General features: G+C 38.0%; 1 protein-coding gene across 2 annotated transcripts; it reads left to right on the top strand.

Annotated features, from left to right (window-relative positions):
• The first annotated feature begins 148 nt into the window (after window positions 1–148).
• Window positions 149–14,832, top strand: LOC114134191 (semaphorin-4E-like). Of its 2 annotated transcripts, XM_028000601.1 has the most exons (14): window positions 149–293; window positions 607–752; window positions 2,419–2,481; window positions 2,573–2,668; window positions 2,921–3,020; window positions 5,857–5,967; window positions 6,046–6,191; window positions 7,568–7,743; window positions 11,283–11,391; window positions 11,515–11,737; window positions 13,652–13,767; window positions 13,838–14,004; window positions 14,079–14,128; window positions 14,223–14,832. In XM_028000601.1, the coding sequence occupies exons 1-14, from the start codon at window positions 167–169 to the stop codon at window positions 14,732–14,734; spliced, it is 2,142 nt and encodes a 713-aa protein (XP_027856402.1). In that variant the 5' UTR covers window positions 149–166; the 3' UTR covers window positions 14,735–14,832. The 2 variants fall into 2 exon arrangements, with proteins under 2 accessions (XP_027856402.1, XP_027856403.1); XM_028000602.1 differs by lacking the exons at window positions 149–293; window positions 607–752 and having other exon boundaries at window positions 2,552–2,668; window positions 11,283–11,433.
• The last annotated feature ends 3,051 nt before the right edge of the window (window positions 14,833–17,883 follow it).

Consider the following 17,883-nt stretch of genomic DNA (forward strand, 5'->3'; position numbering starts at 1 on the left):
TGAGGGAAATAAAATAATTTAATTGAGACTCATTTCATAATGTATGAATCCATAATGTTTCTGAGACGCTTCAGCGCCTCAGCTGAAGCTAGACTATCTGATAGCTAGATCATCTTTATACAGCAAGAAACAAACTGCTGTTTCTATAACAGCTGTCATAGAAATCATGTTTCTTTTCTTCATTTCCTGTGAGGTCATGATGAAGAGTCAGGTAGCGCTCCTTTGTGTCCTGATCATTATGAGTGAAGGATCAGCAAAAAGCCTGAAAGCCCGCCGGAGCGTTTTCTTCTCAGGTGAGGCGTCTCTGCAGCAGCAGTGAAATGTTCAGACCAATGCAGAAGTATTCACACCTTGTTGACTTTTCCTCATTTTGTCATGTTGCAAACACAAACTCTAGTGTTTCATTGACTTTGAATGACAAACAAACACAAAGAAGTGCATTATAAAGATGGAAATAATACGAGTGTAGCATGAAGACACTGTCTACCCCCTCTTACTCTGATATCTCTAAATAAAATGCAGAGAGCTAAACTAAATTCAGAAGTTTATGAAAATTCTCTGATTTCAAAAGCAGCCTGAGGATGCCGGTTGGATTCTTTCCCTCAGATATTAACTTGAAGCTGTTTAAGGAGCCAGACTTTGATGGTTTGAGCTCCCTGCTGGTTAGAGAAGACATCGGTCTGCTCTTCATCGGAGCCAGAGGAAAGGTCATCACGCTCAATTTGGATGACATCACTGAAAAGACCAGCGAGGTAGGAACTGGGCTTGGGTGGAACAGGTTGGAGAACCTGGACAGTACACACAATGCTTAATTTACCAATTTAATGTTTAGCTCCTATTTACATATTAATCTAAAACAAAATGGTAAAATTTAGTTAAATATTTAGGACCAAGATGTGAATTTAGCTCAGAGAAAGATTAATGTGAAATGTACAAACTACATATTTAGTTAGCTCAGAGATAAATGTATTTAGTTTAAAAATATTTAATTTGAAGTTAAATGTTTAGGTTGAAGCCAATTATTTAGCTTGCTAACTGACTAGTTAGACTGAAGCTTAATTATTAAAGATTAATTATTAACTAAATATCAAATCAATCAATCAAATTTGATTTGTATAGCACATTTCAGGAGCAAGGCATTTCAAAGTGCTTTACATCATTACAAACACAGAAACACAATGCAATATAGAATCAATAATCAAAACACGACATTAAGTCAAGTTCCATCATTAAATTTGTAATTGATTACATTTCAAATACAATCCTAAACAGGTGGGTTTTTAGTGTAGATTCAAAGGAAGTCAGTGTTTCAGCTGTTTTACAGTTTTCTTGAAGTTTGTTCCAGATTTGTGGTGCAAAGATGCTGAAAGCTGCTTCTCCTCGTTTGGTTCTGGTTCTGGGGATGCAGAGCAGAACCAGAACCAGAACCTGAGAGGTCTGGAAGGTTGATACAACAACAGCAGATCTTTAATGTATTGTGGTGCTAAGCCGTTCAGTGATTTATAAACTAACAACAATATTTTAAAGTCTATTCTTTGAGCTACAGGGAGCCAGTGGAGGGACTTTAAAACTGGTGTTATGTGCTCTATCTTCCTGGTTTTAGTCAGAACGCCAGCAGCAGCATTCTGGATCAGCTGCAGCTGTTTAATTGATTTGTTGGACAGACCTGTGAAGACGCTGTTGCAATAATCAATACGACTGAAGATGAAGGCATGGATGAGTTTCTCTAGATCAGGCTGAGACATTAGTCCTTTAATCCTGGAAATGTTCTTCAGGTGATAGAAGGCCGACTTTGTAACTGTCTTTATGTGGCTCTGGAGGTTCAGGTCAGAGTCCATAACTACTCCCAGGTTTCGAGCTGATCGCTGGTTTTAATTGTAATAACTGAAGCTGTGCATTGACTCTAGATCTATAACTCTAGATCCATAACTCTAGATCTATAACTCTAGATCATATCTCTTTAGGTCCAAAAATGATAACTTCAGTTTTGTTTCTGTTCAGCTGGAGAAAGTTTTGGCACATCCACACATTTATGTATTCTAAGCATCTGTTTTGAATATTGAGCTCAAAACGAAATAATTTCAAATTAAATATATTTAGTTCTGAGCTAGCTAAAACATTTACTTGACAAAATACATGTTGAAATATACATAAATAAATATAGCTACATAGCATTTGCAGTATGCTATGTAGCCTATGAATATTTAGTTTCAAGCTGTCACTTTATAAAATGAAGCTGTTTATTTTTTCTTATTACTAACTGAATGACTGTTATTATTTCTGTTCACTTTTGGCTGTGTAACTTTACAAAAGGCACCCCATCGGATATATATTTGACTTTTCATATTAAAAATACATAAAGGAATTTCACAAACGTCTCCTCATAAACACATGGTCTGTTGGTTTGTTTTCTGTCAGATTAACTGGACGGTGAGCTCTGAAGACAAATCCCAGTGCCAGAATAAAGGCAAGAGTATCGAGGTACACTACAGCACATTAAAATAAAGAAATGTTTTATTAGTCTCATTAAATTAAAATAGTCTGTTTGTAGAAATAGCTGTTCTTCTAACAGGAATGTGACAACTACATCACAATGATGCACACTCTGAGTGATGGCAGAATACTGGTTTGTGGAACCAGAGCATTCGACCCTACCTGCACACACCTGGTACGTTCCTCCCATAACTAGGGCTGGAGTTGTTGTCCTGTAGGACCAGACCCACTGGCTGGGCATTTACAGTACTGTGTAGGAAGAATTTAGTTTATTGCAATAAAACAGGAAAGGATGTAAAATCATGGAGCACTAAGGTATTAAAGTTTTGCATTGTTTTCTCATTTTACCCTCCGAATTAAAACAGATGCATGGAAGAGTAAGTAACATAATTTCTAAATTATTATAAATTCTTCAATGTTTCTTCAGATAGTCGACGAAGAAAACGTCACCATGGAAGACACAACTCAGAGTGGCAGAGGGAAAATTCCCTTTGACCCCAAAGAAAAATTTGCCTCCATGATGAATGGTTGGTGCAACACTTTTTATCCGAGGCTTAATGACGTTTCGCTCAGTATCTCAGTGTTTCATTCTCTGGATTAAAATTCGTAAGTTCTTGACCAAGCAGCAGGTGAGCATTAAGAAACCTCATCCTATGATAAGTTTAGTTGTTCTCCTGCATCTGCATGGTTGTACATTTAGTTGGATCTACATACAGCATCAACCAGTGAACCTGCACTGCTTCTCCTTCTCAGAGATTTCAGTCTCTTTATGCTTCAAAGCCTTCAGAGTAGAAAAAAAGTTAGCAGTTTTTGGGTTTTGGGCTGCTGGATTGTTACCAGTTGAAAAACAGAGGAAACGGCAGCAAGAGACAAAACAAATAGAGTTGATTAGATACTCAGAGTAACTTTTAAACTCAGGCTGTTTATTAGTTCACCACATGTTTATGACCCTAATTATAGATTCCATTTGTAAAGTAATTAACAATAATTAACAGCAATAATTTCTTTTCACATTTTATTTTACTTTTTATTTCATGCACTCACAAGTACATAGGAAAAGTTCATGTAACAGCTAGAAGAAATCATGAATACGAGGGTGGTAATGTCAGGGCCATATTCTTAGATTTGAAGAGACACCATTAACCATGAACTGTTGCTGGGAAAACAGTCTAATTTTAATTTTTCAAATGCTGCTCACTCATGCCAGTCAAATAGAATTCAAGCCATATATACTGGAGAATAAAACTTCACATACCTTAATTGTTCTGCTGTAGTGCCACAAAGCTCCATTTTGGGGCCCAGCCTATTCAGTCTTTACATTAATGACCTACCAGACTTTTGTTCGCATGTAAAAGTACAGTTATATGCAAAGGATTCAGTGTTACCTGTTCATGCCAGAACAAAGAAAGAATGTGCTTCTATGCACCTTTTGTACCTCCCACCTGCTGCTTCTTTTTCCCTTTTACCCACAGATGGCCAGGAACCAAGTATTATTGTTAATTGTCAGGTTTGACACCTATTAAAGACAAATTAAACAAACACAGAAAAGACAAGAGAGTTAGATTCTTTTGATCTCGCGAGGAGAACGGATAGAGATGTGTTTACAGTCACAAATCTCCAACCGCTCTGAAAACACATTTGTCCGCTCCTCTCTTTTTATTACTTTCGAAGTCCCTATCACAGAGAGCACTGCGGCTCTAAGTTAAGCACAGCCTGTTTTAGCCTTTGAACGTTAATAAGCAGATCTGACATCTGTTTAATACGCAAGTCTATTTTTACATTTTAAGATGAGCAACTTCCAAATAACAAAAAGAGATTATATTTGTTACATGACGGGGAGGGGGAAAACAGCGCTAATGCTTGGGACTTTTCTGTTTTCTGCTTAGCACATTTTAGAGTAGAAATGCATCTCAATTCTTAACTTGTAGATAATTTGTGTGATGTGTGAAAGAACAAAATTTAAAAAAAGAAAAACTCCTGAAGATTGAAGGCAATGCTAAGCTGTCTGAGTCAATGAACTGCTTTTCACATTTTCACAGAGTCAAGCATTTGAAGGGGTGGGGGCAAAACACTTCATCACTTAGTTGCAGTGCTAATGACAATCACTAACTAAACACATGTTATCTTGCACTAGATTATTCGGTTCCAGACACAGGGTAAAACAGAGCAAGTTGTACATCTTCACTGCGACGGTTTTATAGCTATCTAGCAGGTCAAAAGAAGAAGAAGTTCCTGCTGAGTAATAAACCCTGTGAGCACGGTTGTCACTGCTTTTCTTCAGGGAGGCCCTCTTGTAAAAAGGAAACAAAGTAATTCAACAACACAGAAACATTCTTTATGCTGAAAGAAAAGAAAACAATAAAGGCATGTAAGACAGATCATTATTTAAGCAACACTATTAGGATACATGAAACAACAAATATTTGATAATATATACATTTCACCTAACATTAATGGAGAGAGACTTGGTCTGGTTGCAAAATGTAAATATCTTGGAGTCATTGTTAACCCAAATCCATCCATCCACCCATTCTGCAATTATTTTTATTTTCATATGCTGGTGATATGCAGCTGCAAGTATAGTAAAAACCCATCATGTCTTTCTTCAAGAGGACAATGAAAACCTGTGACAAGAAATTGTTCCATTTTCATTATTATAAAATTATTAACAAGCATAATGTTTTAAACCTTGATTCTTGACAGATATATCATGAAGTCCGTATTATTTTAAAAGTTTTGAATGGGCTTGCCCCACCACCGTCGGTTGATTTCATTCAGAAACGGCAAATAAAGCTAAATAAAAACCAGAGAATAAACCAAAGGAGACCACAACATGCTGAGGCACAGAACAGTTTTGACAGAAGGTGGCGTCTGTTAGACATATTCATGGAGCGGACTATCAGCCTACATCAAAGACAGTAAAAACTACACAATTTTAAAAAAAGCATCACAAGCATTGGTTGAATGCAAACCAGTTCGTATTCATTCATAATGTCTTGTGCTGTTACTGTCTTTTGTCCAGTGAATTGCATGGTAAGGTATTTTGTTTTTGTGCTCGCTTGTCTTGGAACAAAATACGAAACTGAGCTTTTGTACTAACTTCTCCATATTTACATGAATTGTGGTCATATTGATTAATGTGCATTGCCCTAATCAAATAAACTAAAATAAATTAAACATTTTAAAGTGTTAATCCATCAGAAAACATCTTCACAACATCCAGTTTAAGACAACATTTTTTTTCTCCAGTTCTGAACATCTGTACAACAAGGTTAATGGTTGAGTGGATCTCACCCGTGCTGAAGGATTGTTTTGTAATGATTAGTTTAAAAATTGTAAAACATTTTCCTGTGCTATCAATAGGAAACACTTTATATACCGCTGGCTCCTTAAACTTCCTGGGAACAAGAATGGCTTTCCAAAAACATGCACAGAATCTGATCAAGAATGAAGATGGATTCATTTGGTTCTTTGGTGAGGTGGCCACTTGACCCTTTTAAAATATATATTCTTGTCAAACCTCGCTTCACTTTTTATTTTGTCTGAACTCAGAGCCCACCATAATTTCCATGCACATGGCTGAAATAAACAAAAGTTCAGAGAACAATGAGGACGACAACGTGTTCTTGTTCCTCATCGAGAACGGTATTGAAGAACCACGCAACCTGCGGCTGTCGAGAGTTGCACGAGTGTGTAAAGTACGTCTGAATGCTAAACCTTTTTTCTCGCTCCAGCTCTTGGTGAAGGCGGACGCCTTCCTAACCATTCTCATCCTCCTCTCTCTGTTTTTGCTGCTTTTTTGGAGCCTTTTTTGCACATCCTCCAAATCTACAAATTGTGCTTAGTTGGTCTCTAAATGCAGTTGATCAAATTTTTTCAATGAGAAGACTGGGCACAGGAGAGCCCTCTTGTCCTGTGGGCTCTCCTGTGCCCAGTCTTCTCGTAAATCCAGGATGTACACCCAGAGTGTACATCCTGGATTTATTTGGATTCATGATAACAGGACTTCTGCTGTTTGGAATTGGTGGATACCTGGCATATCGACAAATTTGTCATGGATTGGGTCGACTAGCGAACACTCAGACTGACATGCTGTGAGACTGAGGTGCATGTTGGATGCGATTCTTTCGTAGACAAACTTTGGATGCTAAAAGTCAATAGCCGAATGGAATCAATCTAGGAGAATTTGCTAGTTTTTGTCCCATTGGAAACGATAACAAATTGCATCAGTTAAGACTCTAGGGAAGATGGACATTTTAAGTCTGCCTGATCTAAAGAAAATTAATTTATTCTGAATCTGGCTCCCTTGTCCGGCTTTGGCTTGCTGGCTATCTGAAATCTCCTGGAGTTTAAGTAAACTAGCTGCTCTTTCCCTTCTTCACCCCCTCCCAAAGTCACCTGTGAAATTGTATGGTTGAACTCTCAAGGACTTGCTCTTAGATAATACCACCTTATGAGGGACTTTTGTTTTGGGAGAACAGGCTGTAATGAGACATGGGCTAATCTGCAAACACGCCATAGTTACAGACAACAATGCCTTTTGCAGCTCATGTCTTTGTATATGAATGTTGCTACATGTGCTGTATTTCCCTGATAATTTCTTGCGCTGTCTGTCGTTCTGTCTAGTTTGTTACTTTAGACAAATATTTATCTTATTATCCAGAGAAACTTCTTCTCGCTTATAAATTATGGAGTACTTATTCTTATACCAGGAGCATCTAGTTTATATATTAACTAATCCCAGAACAGGAATCAAACCTATTAGTTGGAACAAAAAGATGCAGAGGATTTCACTCAATCCAGAGCAGGAATTAGAACAAGCTTAGAATCCAGAGAAACTTCTATTAGTTTGTAAATCACAGACTACTTATTCAAAACAGGGTTATACTTTTTTGTTTTTTCCTTTTGTTTGTTTTTTGTTATATTTCCTTTTAATTCATGTAAATCACTTTGAAATTGCCTTGTTACAGAAAATGTGCTACATAAATAAAATTACTTTACCTACCTTTCCTTACCTAAACTCCCTTTAAACACCACATGAATCAGTAATAAAGTGACATTTGTGTCGATTCAGAGTGACGTGGGAGGAATGAGAATGTTGCGGAGAAAGTGGACCTCTTTCCTGAAAGTCCGTCTGGACTGCCCGTTCGGAGACATAGGCTCTCCCTCTCTGGTGCAGGACGTCTTTCTTCTACGAGATGAAAATAATTTAACGAACAGCGTCTTCTACGCAACATTCATCCTAAACCCGTAAGTCATGTCTCCTCAGGTTTCAGTGTGCAAAGAATTCCGATTTTGTTAACCTCTTCATCTGCAGCTTTATGATTATGCTGTTAATAAAATAAATTGAGTTCTATTACTCAACTGCCATGATGTTGGAGTAGAAACACTTCTGTCTTTTCTGTGGTAAGACAAAATATTTGGAAAACTTCGCCTGTTCAGGGATTATTTCATAAAGGACATCTGAAACAAGAAAATTCAGCTTGGAAAGCTGAATTACCTTAGAGCTGTGCTACTTGACAATATATAGACTGGTGTTTACACAGCAGCCAGTCAAGGAGTGCTATTAACTTTCCTTGATGCTGATTGGCTGAACTCCCACAATGAAGACAAGAAAGACCTTGGATGCTAGCTGCTGTTCTGAGGATCTGAGCTAAACTCAGGTTTACTGAGTTCCCCAGTAAACCTGCTGAGTCTGCTGGTCGGTGCGCCGATGCGTCCGCCGTGTTTTTGTATTAAAAGATGTTAAGTTGGAAAAGTAAAAATATTACTGTAAAACATGTAATATTTTTATAATAATACAGGAAAACATGGCAGTGAAACAATATTTAAACCCAGAACTAGTCTGAAAATCAACAAATAAAAAAATACACTTAAGATGAATATGAATTATTTGCACTTCTGTTTAATCCAAATGAAGTCAGCGGCTCCATCGGGCCCCCAGAGCTTCAGGGGCCATAAAGGCTGATATTTTAACACAGATATATAAATGTAACATTTATTTATTGAGATTATCAATGCTGCTAAATTTGATTTAATTTGTTTCAACATAAATTAAAAGATTTTAAATTGTTTAACATTTAAATGTAAGATTTTAAGGAGCTGGCAAGTTTACTTTGTAAAAGTTCAAAGACCAATCTTCATACTCAGATTATTTTGTTACCATAGCAACAATCTGATGCTGTGAGTTTAATCTTTGAGTTTGAGCTGTTTGTTCACAAATACAATTAATAACTTATTGTTTTTTATGTTGGCCAGTTAATCTACTCTCTCTCTCCCAGATTAAATCCAACCCAGAAGCTGTTAGAGGTGCTGATGGTTTTAGCAGCAAGAGGGGCCCCTAGGTCAGATTCTGCCCCAGGCCTCATGCAGCCTTGGACCGGCCCTGCAGGATGAGTTCAATCTGCTGCACTGAGCAGAGATGAGCAACAAACTGAGATTTAATTCAATGCTGCTAATGTGGCTTTAGCAGCTCTAACATTTCTGAGTTTTAATAAGAGACAGAAACTGTTTTGGTTGCTCCAGTTTATGGGACGAGTTTTTCAGATCTCAGCGCTCATTAACTCTAAGTGGACAAAGCGTTTGATATGGTTTGATGCATCATGTAACTGGAAAAATAATGCTAAAAATAATGATAAAATAAAACCAGCGTGATGCGTGACTACGAGACGAGAGCGAAAGCTCCTCACCAGCTGAACCTGCATGATGAGGTTAGCGCTGGTTCGTTAACCGCTAACGCTCCGACCAACCGGAACACAGACATTTATTTCCACAAAACATAAGTTGTGTGGAAGACCTAAGCACAGCCTATGATACAGCAGCAGCAGAACCTCCTTCAGCAGCAACAATACTCAGCAGTGGTTCTGCTTATGTTGTGAAAAGTGTTGCTTTAGTTCATTGAAGGTTTTGCTCAGCTCTCTTAAAGATGTGCCACATAATTTTCAGACACACTGACATATGGACTTTGACTAGGGCATTTTTTTTTCTCTGCCAATGTGTATCAGTCTGACTGATGTGTTTGGGATCCATGATCACACTGTAGATGTTGAACAGATGAACCCACATTTCAATTCATAATATTTATGCAGTAGATTGCATAAATATTGGCTATTTTGAAAATGGCAGCCAGTAACATGTCAAGTAACATATCTCCATATTTCAGCTTACCAAAATGCATTTTCTTTCATATACTTTAGATATTCTTCACCACAGATTTATCATGGAGCAAAATTTGCACAAATAGGTTGGAGTTTTGTTCTACAGAAAAATCTCTGAAAACTGAACCCACCATAGGGATTTCCCCAGAAATCTGGCTAAAACCGGTGGTGGGGTGCCGAGGCGAGCCACCATGTTTTTGTATTAAAAGATAATAAGTTGACAGGAAATCTAAAACATTAGAGGGTAATTGTGTTACTGGAGGACACTGCCAAAAATACTGACACCCACAAATACAGTTTTGAAAGCAATAATAAAAATACAATTAAAAAAATATCAATTATTTGCACTTCTGTCAAATCCAAATTATGTCATCAGTCAGTGGATCTAAAAACACAATGTGATGCTGATCACATTTAGAACTGGCCCAAGGCATAAACGAACTTAGGAGAATATCAATGCAGTTAAATTTGATTTAATGGTTTCAGCATAGATAAATTAAAATATCTTAAAGTGTTTTACATTTAAGATTTTAAGGAGCTGGCAAGTTTACTTTGTAAAAATTCAAACAATTATCATAGTAAGATTGTTTTGTTACCATAGCAACAATCTGATACTGTGAGTTTAATCTTTGAGTTTTAGCTGTTTGTTCACTAATTCAAACGAGTAAGCTACAATTATCACTGACTGCTTTTAAACTTTGCCAACTAAACTAGACCCTGTCCCAGACTTTACTAATTCCATGTTGAAATGCTGTTGGAGTTTCTGATGTTCTTAGCAGCAAGAGGGGCCCCTAAGTTAAATTCTGCTCAAAGCCTCATACAACCTTGGACCGGCCCTGCATAATTAGCTAAATCCACTGCACAGCTCATTTCTGCTGCTGAGTATAGAAGGACAATAGGGATTGTGTCGCCACAAAAAAATAAAAAATAAAAATAAACCAGCATGCTGCGCGACTATGAGGCAAAGAACAATTATTTTGACTGCATGCTCAACGTGCACCTCTAAAGGCGCACCTGTGAACACTGAGAGCAGCTCAATGTGAACATTTGCAGTTCACATTGAGCTGCATGAGCAGAGCAAATGCGGTAAATTTACACTTGATTCCTACCTTAATAAATTTCCTAAAGAAACAAGGGTCCTCATCCTCACACGGGGTTGGTGTAAATGTCCATAAAGATGAGCCTGTGTCCAGTTTGAGTGAAAGCAGGTGTGCGCAATCCATGCCAAGGTAAACTTCAGAGATCAAGCAGTGACAGAGTGCGAGGCGGTAAACACACAGAGGCGCTGGTGGTGTGATGGTCTGCACTCCCTGTCCAATGCGTCAACTAATAAAACTATAAAAAAAAACAATACCTATCTTTCCTTCAGGAATAATTCTGCCCTGCTGGTAAAATGCTCACTGCAGCAGAGATGCTTGCTGTCTTATTTTAAAAAATAAAAATAAGAATTTTTTAAATAAAAACAGAAACAAACAATGCTTAGTCTGGCGGTGGGGTGTGGGGGGGCAGTAAAGCCTAGCGGCCAGCCAGGCTTATAATACACTGGGAGAAATCCTGCACCATTTGTGACAGTTGTTTGGGGTCGGTGCTGATATGTTTCATTTTCAGAAGTATGATTCTCTGAATTTGCAGGGAGCCATCCAGTACCTGCAGTCAGTCCGCTGTCTGCGCCTACAAGCTGTCAGACATCAGGCAAGTTTTCAGGGGGAACTTTATGACTGAGACTGCTTATGGCACCTGGGTGAGGTTCATGGGAGCATTTCCTTCCCCTTATCCTCGTTCAGTAAGCACCAAGACCAGAACAATATAAGATGGTAGTGAAGAAAATTATCCACCTCATATGATCTCTGATCTGTATTATCAGTGTATTAATGATGAAATGCGAGCCAGTGGTGTGAAGACCTCTTATGACCTCCCAGACTCAACCCTGCAGTTTCTGAAGAACCATCCTCTGATGGAGGGAGCGGTGACGCCACTCACTGGGAAGCCCCTGCTGGTTCGGTCTATGGCCCAGTTCTCCAAAATTGTTGTTGACAAAGTAACCTCTCTGGATGGAGAGCAGCACAACGTCATGTTTATTAGCAACAGTAAGTAACTGGATCATATCTAATGGCTTAACACATGTTGGCGTTGTTGGCAGGATCAGACTGGACAACAGCTGTATTGACCAATGAACAGGAAAAAACTACATGCAGTTTCACTGTGAATGTAAGAGTAAATACCTAATAGCAACATTTTGGACATATTGTCATAGAAGAAAAGAATGGTTGTAAATTTTTCAAAGTCATATTTCCACTGTGTTGTTAATTAATTTCTAAATGTCTAAGTTTCATGGCGTCATGTATGCAGTGGTTACAGTGGGCACCCTGAATATGAGGCTACTGACCTCAATGCGGCCGTCCCGAGTTCGAGTCCCTTCTTCGGTGGCTTTGTTGCATGTTTTTCTCCCCTTCTCTCTGTCCCCTTCCTGCAAAACCACTTTTGAATAAAGGCTTATAGTTCCAAAATAATTTTAAAATGTAATATTTCCAAACCAGATATATAATTTACATGAAAAATATTTACTTTTCAAACTAAATATTTAGCTTGCAAAGTAAATATTTCATTTGTTATACATTTAGTCCAGTGCAAATACTCATTTTTCAAACTAAACATTTAATAAACTACTATCAAACATGTTGGTTACATTGCCACATCATGGCAATGTCATGATGTGTAGATTGAAGAGGGTCCAAATGACTAAATTAATAAATCAATCAATCAAATTCTATTTCTATAGCACATTTTAGCAACAAGGCATTTCAAAGTGCTTTACATCATAAAAATACAAAGTCATGCAACATAGAATCAACAATTGAAACATTCAAGTGCCATCGTTAAATTCTTAATTGATTACATTTCAAACCCAACTCCAAACCGCTGCGTTTTTAGTCGAGATTTAAAGGAGCTCAGTGTTTCAGCTGTTTTGCAATATTCTGGAAGTTTGTTCCAGATTTGTGGTGTATATAAACTGAATGCTGATTTTCCTCATTTGGTTCTGGTTCTGGGGATTCAGAGCAGAACCAGAACCAAAAACCTCAGGGGTCTGACAGGTTGGTACAACCCAGTAGATCTTTAATGAATTGTGCTGCTGAGCCATTCAGTAATTTATAAACTAGCAACAGTAATTTAAAGTCTGTTCTCTCAGTGTAGGAACTTTAGAACTGGGTGATGTGCTCTATCTTTCTGGTTTTAGTCAGAACAACAGCAGTAGCATTCAGGATCAGCTGCAGTTGGAGGTTTTGATAGGCAGACCAGTGAAGACGCAGTAATTGATGTGACTAAAGATAAACACATAGATGCGTTTCTCTAGATCTTGTCGACACATTAGATCTCTAATCCTGGAGATGTTCTTCAGGAAATAGAAGGCTGACTAAAGTAACAGAAACAAGGCTGATCTAATCAAAGAAGGAGACTATAGAACAGGGGTCTCAAACTCCAGTCCTCGAGGGCCGCAGACCTACAGTTTTTAGATGTGCCACAGGTACAAAACACTGGAATGAAATGGCTTAATTACGTCCTCCTTGTGTAGATCAGTTCTCCAGCCTTGCTAATGAACTAATTATTCTATTCAGGTGTGGTGCAGCAGAGGCACATCTAAAAGTTGCAGGACTGCGGCCCTCGAGGACTGGAGTTTGAGACCCCTGCTATAGAACATAAAGTAATAATGAAGCTAGAATAAATCAAGCCCAATAACAACTCAATACAATCCAGGATCCTAAAAGTCCTAGCGTTCCACTACAGGAACACTTAGCCTTACTGCTGTTCCCTTGGTGCAGGTACAGGACATTGTGGTGCAGAAGGGAGCATTTGGAGAGAAGCCTGATGCCCACAGTTATAACCACCCTAAACAATGGCCTCCGCTAAGGATTTCATTTTATGTTGAACCTCGTGTGAGGGTGTTTAACCAAAACATTGCTGCTAGTATTCTTTGTAACTTTACCTCTGGTTCTGTCTTCTAGACTCTGGTTGGCTGCAGAAGGCGGTGTGGTCTGGTGATGATGGAGGGCGAATCATTGAGGAGTTGCAGCTGTTTCAGGATCCTCAGCCCATTCGCTTCCTTCAGCTCTCTAGAAGAGTAGGTTACAGCTACATGTCTGTAGACTAAATGGACCTGGAGCTAACCTTTGAACTCTGATGATCTGCAGGGTCAGCTGTACAGCGCAACTAGAACTGCTGTTGCTCAGCTCAGTGTGAGGGACTGCAGCCGCTACACATCCTGTGCTGACTGCCTTATAGCCAGAGATCCATACTGTGGCTGGGACCACCTCAAAGGCCTGTGTGCTGCTGTTGCTGGTGCTTCAAACTTCTCCATGTATGTCACACTAACCAAGACATGTTCATTATGTGCTACGTTTATAATCAGAGAATTTAATTCATTTGTGGCAGGATCCAGAACCTTATTGATGGTGATGCTACAATGTGCCCAAGCTCTCATTGCAAGTATTCCCCACATAAAGCTCTTTACACACATTTACCTTAGCGAGGAGAAAAGTAGGATAATTTTAATGGCTGTTTTCGCTTCTCCCACAGTATCAATGCAGATTACCGACATCCACCTCACAGCTGACGTCGCACAGTTCCTCCCCTGCTTCCCTGATGCCAATCTCCCCATCAGCTGGAGCTTCTCTGGTAAAATCCTTGAGCCCGGTCCCCGACACATTCTGCTCAGCCAGGGACTCGTTTTAACACCTTCCTTCACTGATGAAGGCCTTTACACCTGTGAGACAGTGGAAGTAGTTAAAGGCAGAGAGCACAAGAAGGCGGTGATCCAGTACAACGTTAAAGTTTCAGAGGGTGGGGTAAACTGGCTTCAGGCTATAGTTATCTCTTTTTTAGCTGTTTTTTGTGTCCTGTGTCTAATGCTCATCATCTCCGTATGCTGGAAGAAGAAATCTCGAAACCGTGTTGGCACTACCAGTGTGAGTTATGATAGCACTGAGCAACCAGAGTGGAAGACAGAGTCCTGCAGCTGTGAGAGTGATCCTGATACTAAGAAAACCATACCAAATGGGGTGGAAAAGAGGAAAAAATCTACAGTATAAAACAAATTTATAGTTTCATAACAGAACAACCCACTTTTGTTACACTTTGTGCATCACTGCCATCAACTCTGTAAAAATAAATGACGAAAATGATTAAAGTGTGGTTATCTATGCTTGTAGCTAGGGTTAAAATGATTAATTGGATGAATTGATTATTGAAATAATCATCATTTAATTTAGCAAGTGATTGTTAACTGGGGTATACAAGCTCTAAAAGTCAATTTGTCGAAAGAACAACACAGAGCACTAATTAAGAAGAAACTACAACATTTTCGCTTTAGATTAAAAAAACATGCTTGTCTGCAATCTGCTCTACACAAAACTCCTCTAGTGGCAGATTTAGCTTCACCTGTTAAAATTCTGTAAGGAAAAGAAATCCTTTGCTATGAATGATGACGCATTCATTAAAACTATTTTGTCAATTTATTTTCAGTATTAAGATGCTAATTTTCCCATAAAAAATTATTTAAAAATAAACTTAAGTGGTTAAATAATCTGCAGAATGTGAATATTTTTTTATCTGATTTATCAATCTAACTTGGAAAGCCATGTAGATAAAGTCAGACAATGGTTAACTATGACAGTAAAGCATGTAAAAAGTTGTTGAACGTTAACAATATTCACATTTATAATGACTTTTGGTCTTATACTACTGAGACTCAGATTGTGAGTCAAAGAGGTAGAAAGGAGTGGACGGGCTTTGACTGGGAGAAAACCACCTGGCTTTCTTCCCCAGTTCAGACATGGAATATTTCCGTCTGGAGTTCTTCCTCTTTCTCATTTCAACAAAAGAAACTGCAAACCCCATGTGGCCTGGGAGTGGAGGACTGTATTGTTTTAAGCAGCATTTTCATTTAAAAAATATTCATGGTGAAGGTATGGCAGTGAGCCACAAGTATCTGTACCTGATGTTGACTTAACATAAACACACATTGAGCTCCAATGAAACATTTTGACCCAGATTTGGCTCCATCATGTGGCCAAAAAGAAATACTACATTATGGTTGTAAGATTGGTGGGAAGATGTTCCTCACCTGTTGAAAAATGTCATGTAAAAGCACTTTTTACAAAAAATCAACAAATGTAGAAAACACCGCAACAAAATGTACCAAAAACAACCATAATAATAAGTCATTATAACATTATACATGCAGGCAGCACTGCATGTATATAAATTATACAATGGCTGAATAAACATTTATTTAGACACAGTGGCTTAAATGGTTCATTTTAATGTGGAATTCCACCCAGATAAAGTCAGACAAGGCTTAGCTCCACTGACAGTAAAGCATGACAAAAGTTTTTTAACTTATGGCAATATTCACATTTAAAATGTCTTTCAATGTTATACAACTGAGATACTTACTTATACTGTCAGTCAAAGCGATAGAAAGAAGTAGATGTTTTTTTTATTGTGAGAAAAGAGTCATGCTTGGCTGGTCATATTAAAAAAAGTAGATTTCCTGGCAGAGTTCTGCTTTTCTCATTTCAAATAAGGAAAATGCAAAGGACTGCATTATTTTAGGATATATATTTTTAAAAATCAATTGTGAATGTGTGTCGATTAGCCACGATCAAGTACATGTAGAAAAACCAAATTAATGTTTATAGAAATGTGTTTAAACACACTTTGAGCTCAAATTAATCATAGTTTGGTTGAAATTTGAGAGCTTTTGCTGGCCTAGATAACGGTGTCTTCAGCTAGATAAGATGAGTACACTGTGGAGGAAGGATGATTCTCCTGCCTCCATAATTATAAAGGTCGCTAAAATTCCCTCGCTTCTCTTTTATGCTGGATGTTTTTCATGCTGTTCTGTTAAATGCAAAACAACATTAAACATCAAGAGCACTCAGTGTAAAAGTTTAATTTTGTATTGTTCAAACAAAGCACAGATTCTTACCAAACTTTAAAGAATGAAGAACGTCTGATGTATTTCAGTAGTGTGAGATGAAGCATATTTCACTATTTTGTAAATAAGCTTACCTTGAATAAATAGGTAAGATAAGACCTATGCAGTGAAGGTTTGTGCAAAGTTTGGCGAAAATACAATCTGTGGTTTTTGTGTAACAATTTTATGGCACCATCTAGTGGTGGATGTTGACAAAAACTAGCTGGATATCGTTAGTATTATGTTTGCAGCTGGTGGTGCTAAGGAATTTGTGGAATATTTTACAATTTGAAAATTAAGGGCAGTTTAATTTTGTAGCTACGTAGCAATTTGTTTATTTAGCTATTACATTCTAATTGGGAAAAAATCTGCCACCATAACTTTTTTTTTTCTTACTCAGCGTATATTGTGCAAGGTTTTATTTGACTCAGAGTTGATCCTTTGCACAGTGGCTGATCTTTTGGAGAATCTTTCTAGGAAACTTTGCAGACATCAATTTTGTTAATGGGGCTTCCAGTTTTTCAGTTATAAATTTTCCACCATAGCGCCACCTACTGGTGAGCCTGCCTGAATATTTGTATCTGAGTAGCAGTGTGGCTGTTCAGGGGCGCTGCCAGGAATCTTGGGCCCCATGACAAAAAATTAAATTGCCCCCCCTGCTCAACTACTGTTACAATTTCTTGAGTGTATTTGTCCCATATAAAGCGTCACAATTTTAAAGTCTTGTAACTGCCTTGCTTTCTTTGGTCCAATACTGATACTAGCACAATATTTACTGCTTGTGAATTTTACATGCAACAGTCCACAAACCGTATGCAAATAGGTTGCTTAAATTTTTTATTATTAGTTTTAGATACTGAAATGTCTTTCCCCACTTGCAACAGTCATAGACAACATGCAAAATATACATAAAGCAATCCAGACTTCTCAAAAAATGCTATGAGTTGGATTTAATACGAGCTGCAGTATATAACTTTAATAAAAAATATGTTTTCTCCATATTTGTTAAAGCTGTCACCATGTCGTGACAGTTTGTTATGAGACATATAATCTGTGAAAACAATCAGTCTCCTCCTGCTCCCTGAATTACTATTGCTAGTAATGCCACATTCTGACCAAAACAACCAATAAGAACCAGGAGGAGGGTCTTAGTGCTGTCAATCAACCTCATTCACTCACTGCTAAATGTGCTAATAGTGGAGAAACAATTTATTACAGGAAAAATGTTTATCTGCCATCATTGGTAGCTATGCTAACTAG

The sequence above is a fragment of the Xiphophorus couchianus genome, chromosome 19 (assembly GCF_001444195.1).
Source record: "Xiphophorus couchianus chromosome 19, X_couchianus-1.0, whole genome shotgun sequence".
Lineage (NCBI taxonomy): Eukaryota > Metazoa > Chordata > Actinopteri > Cyprinodontiformes > Poeciliidae > Xiphophorus > Xiphophorus couchianus.

Bases quoted from the DNA above. Each gene is read 5' to 3' on its own strand.
- LOC114134191 (XM_028000601.1), top strand. From the start codon at position 167: ATGTTTCTTTTCTTCATTTCCTGTGAGGTCATGATGAAGAGTCAGGTA. The intron at 5,968-6,045 runs GTGAGGTGGCCA...GTCTGAACTCAG, and splicing joins TGGATTCATTTGGTTCTTTG to AGCCCACCATAATTTCCATG. The intron at 11,392-11,514 runs GTGAGGTTCATG...CTGTATTATCAG, and splicing joins AGACTGCTTATGGCACCTGG to TGTATTAATGATGAAATGCG.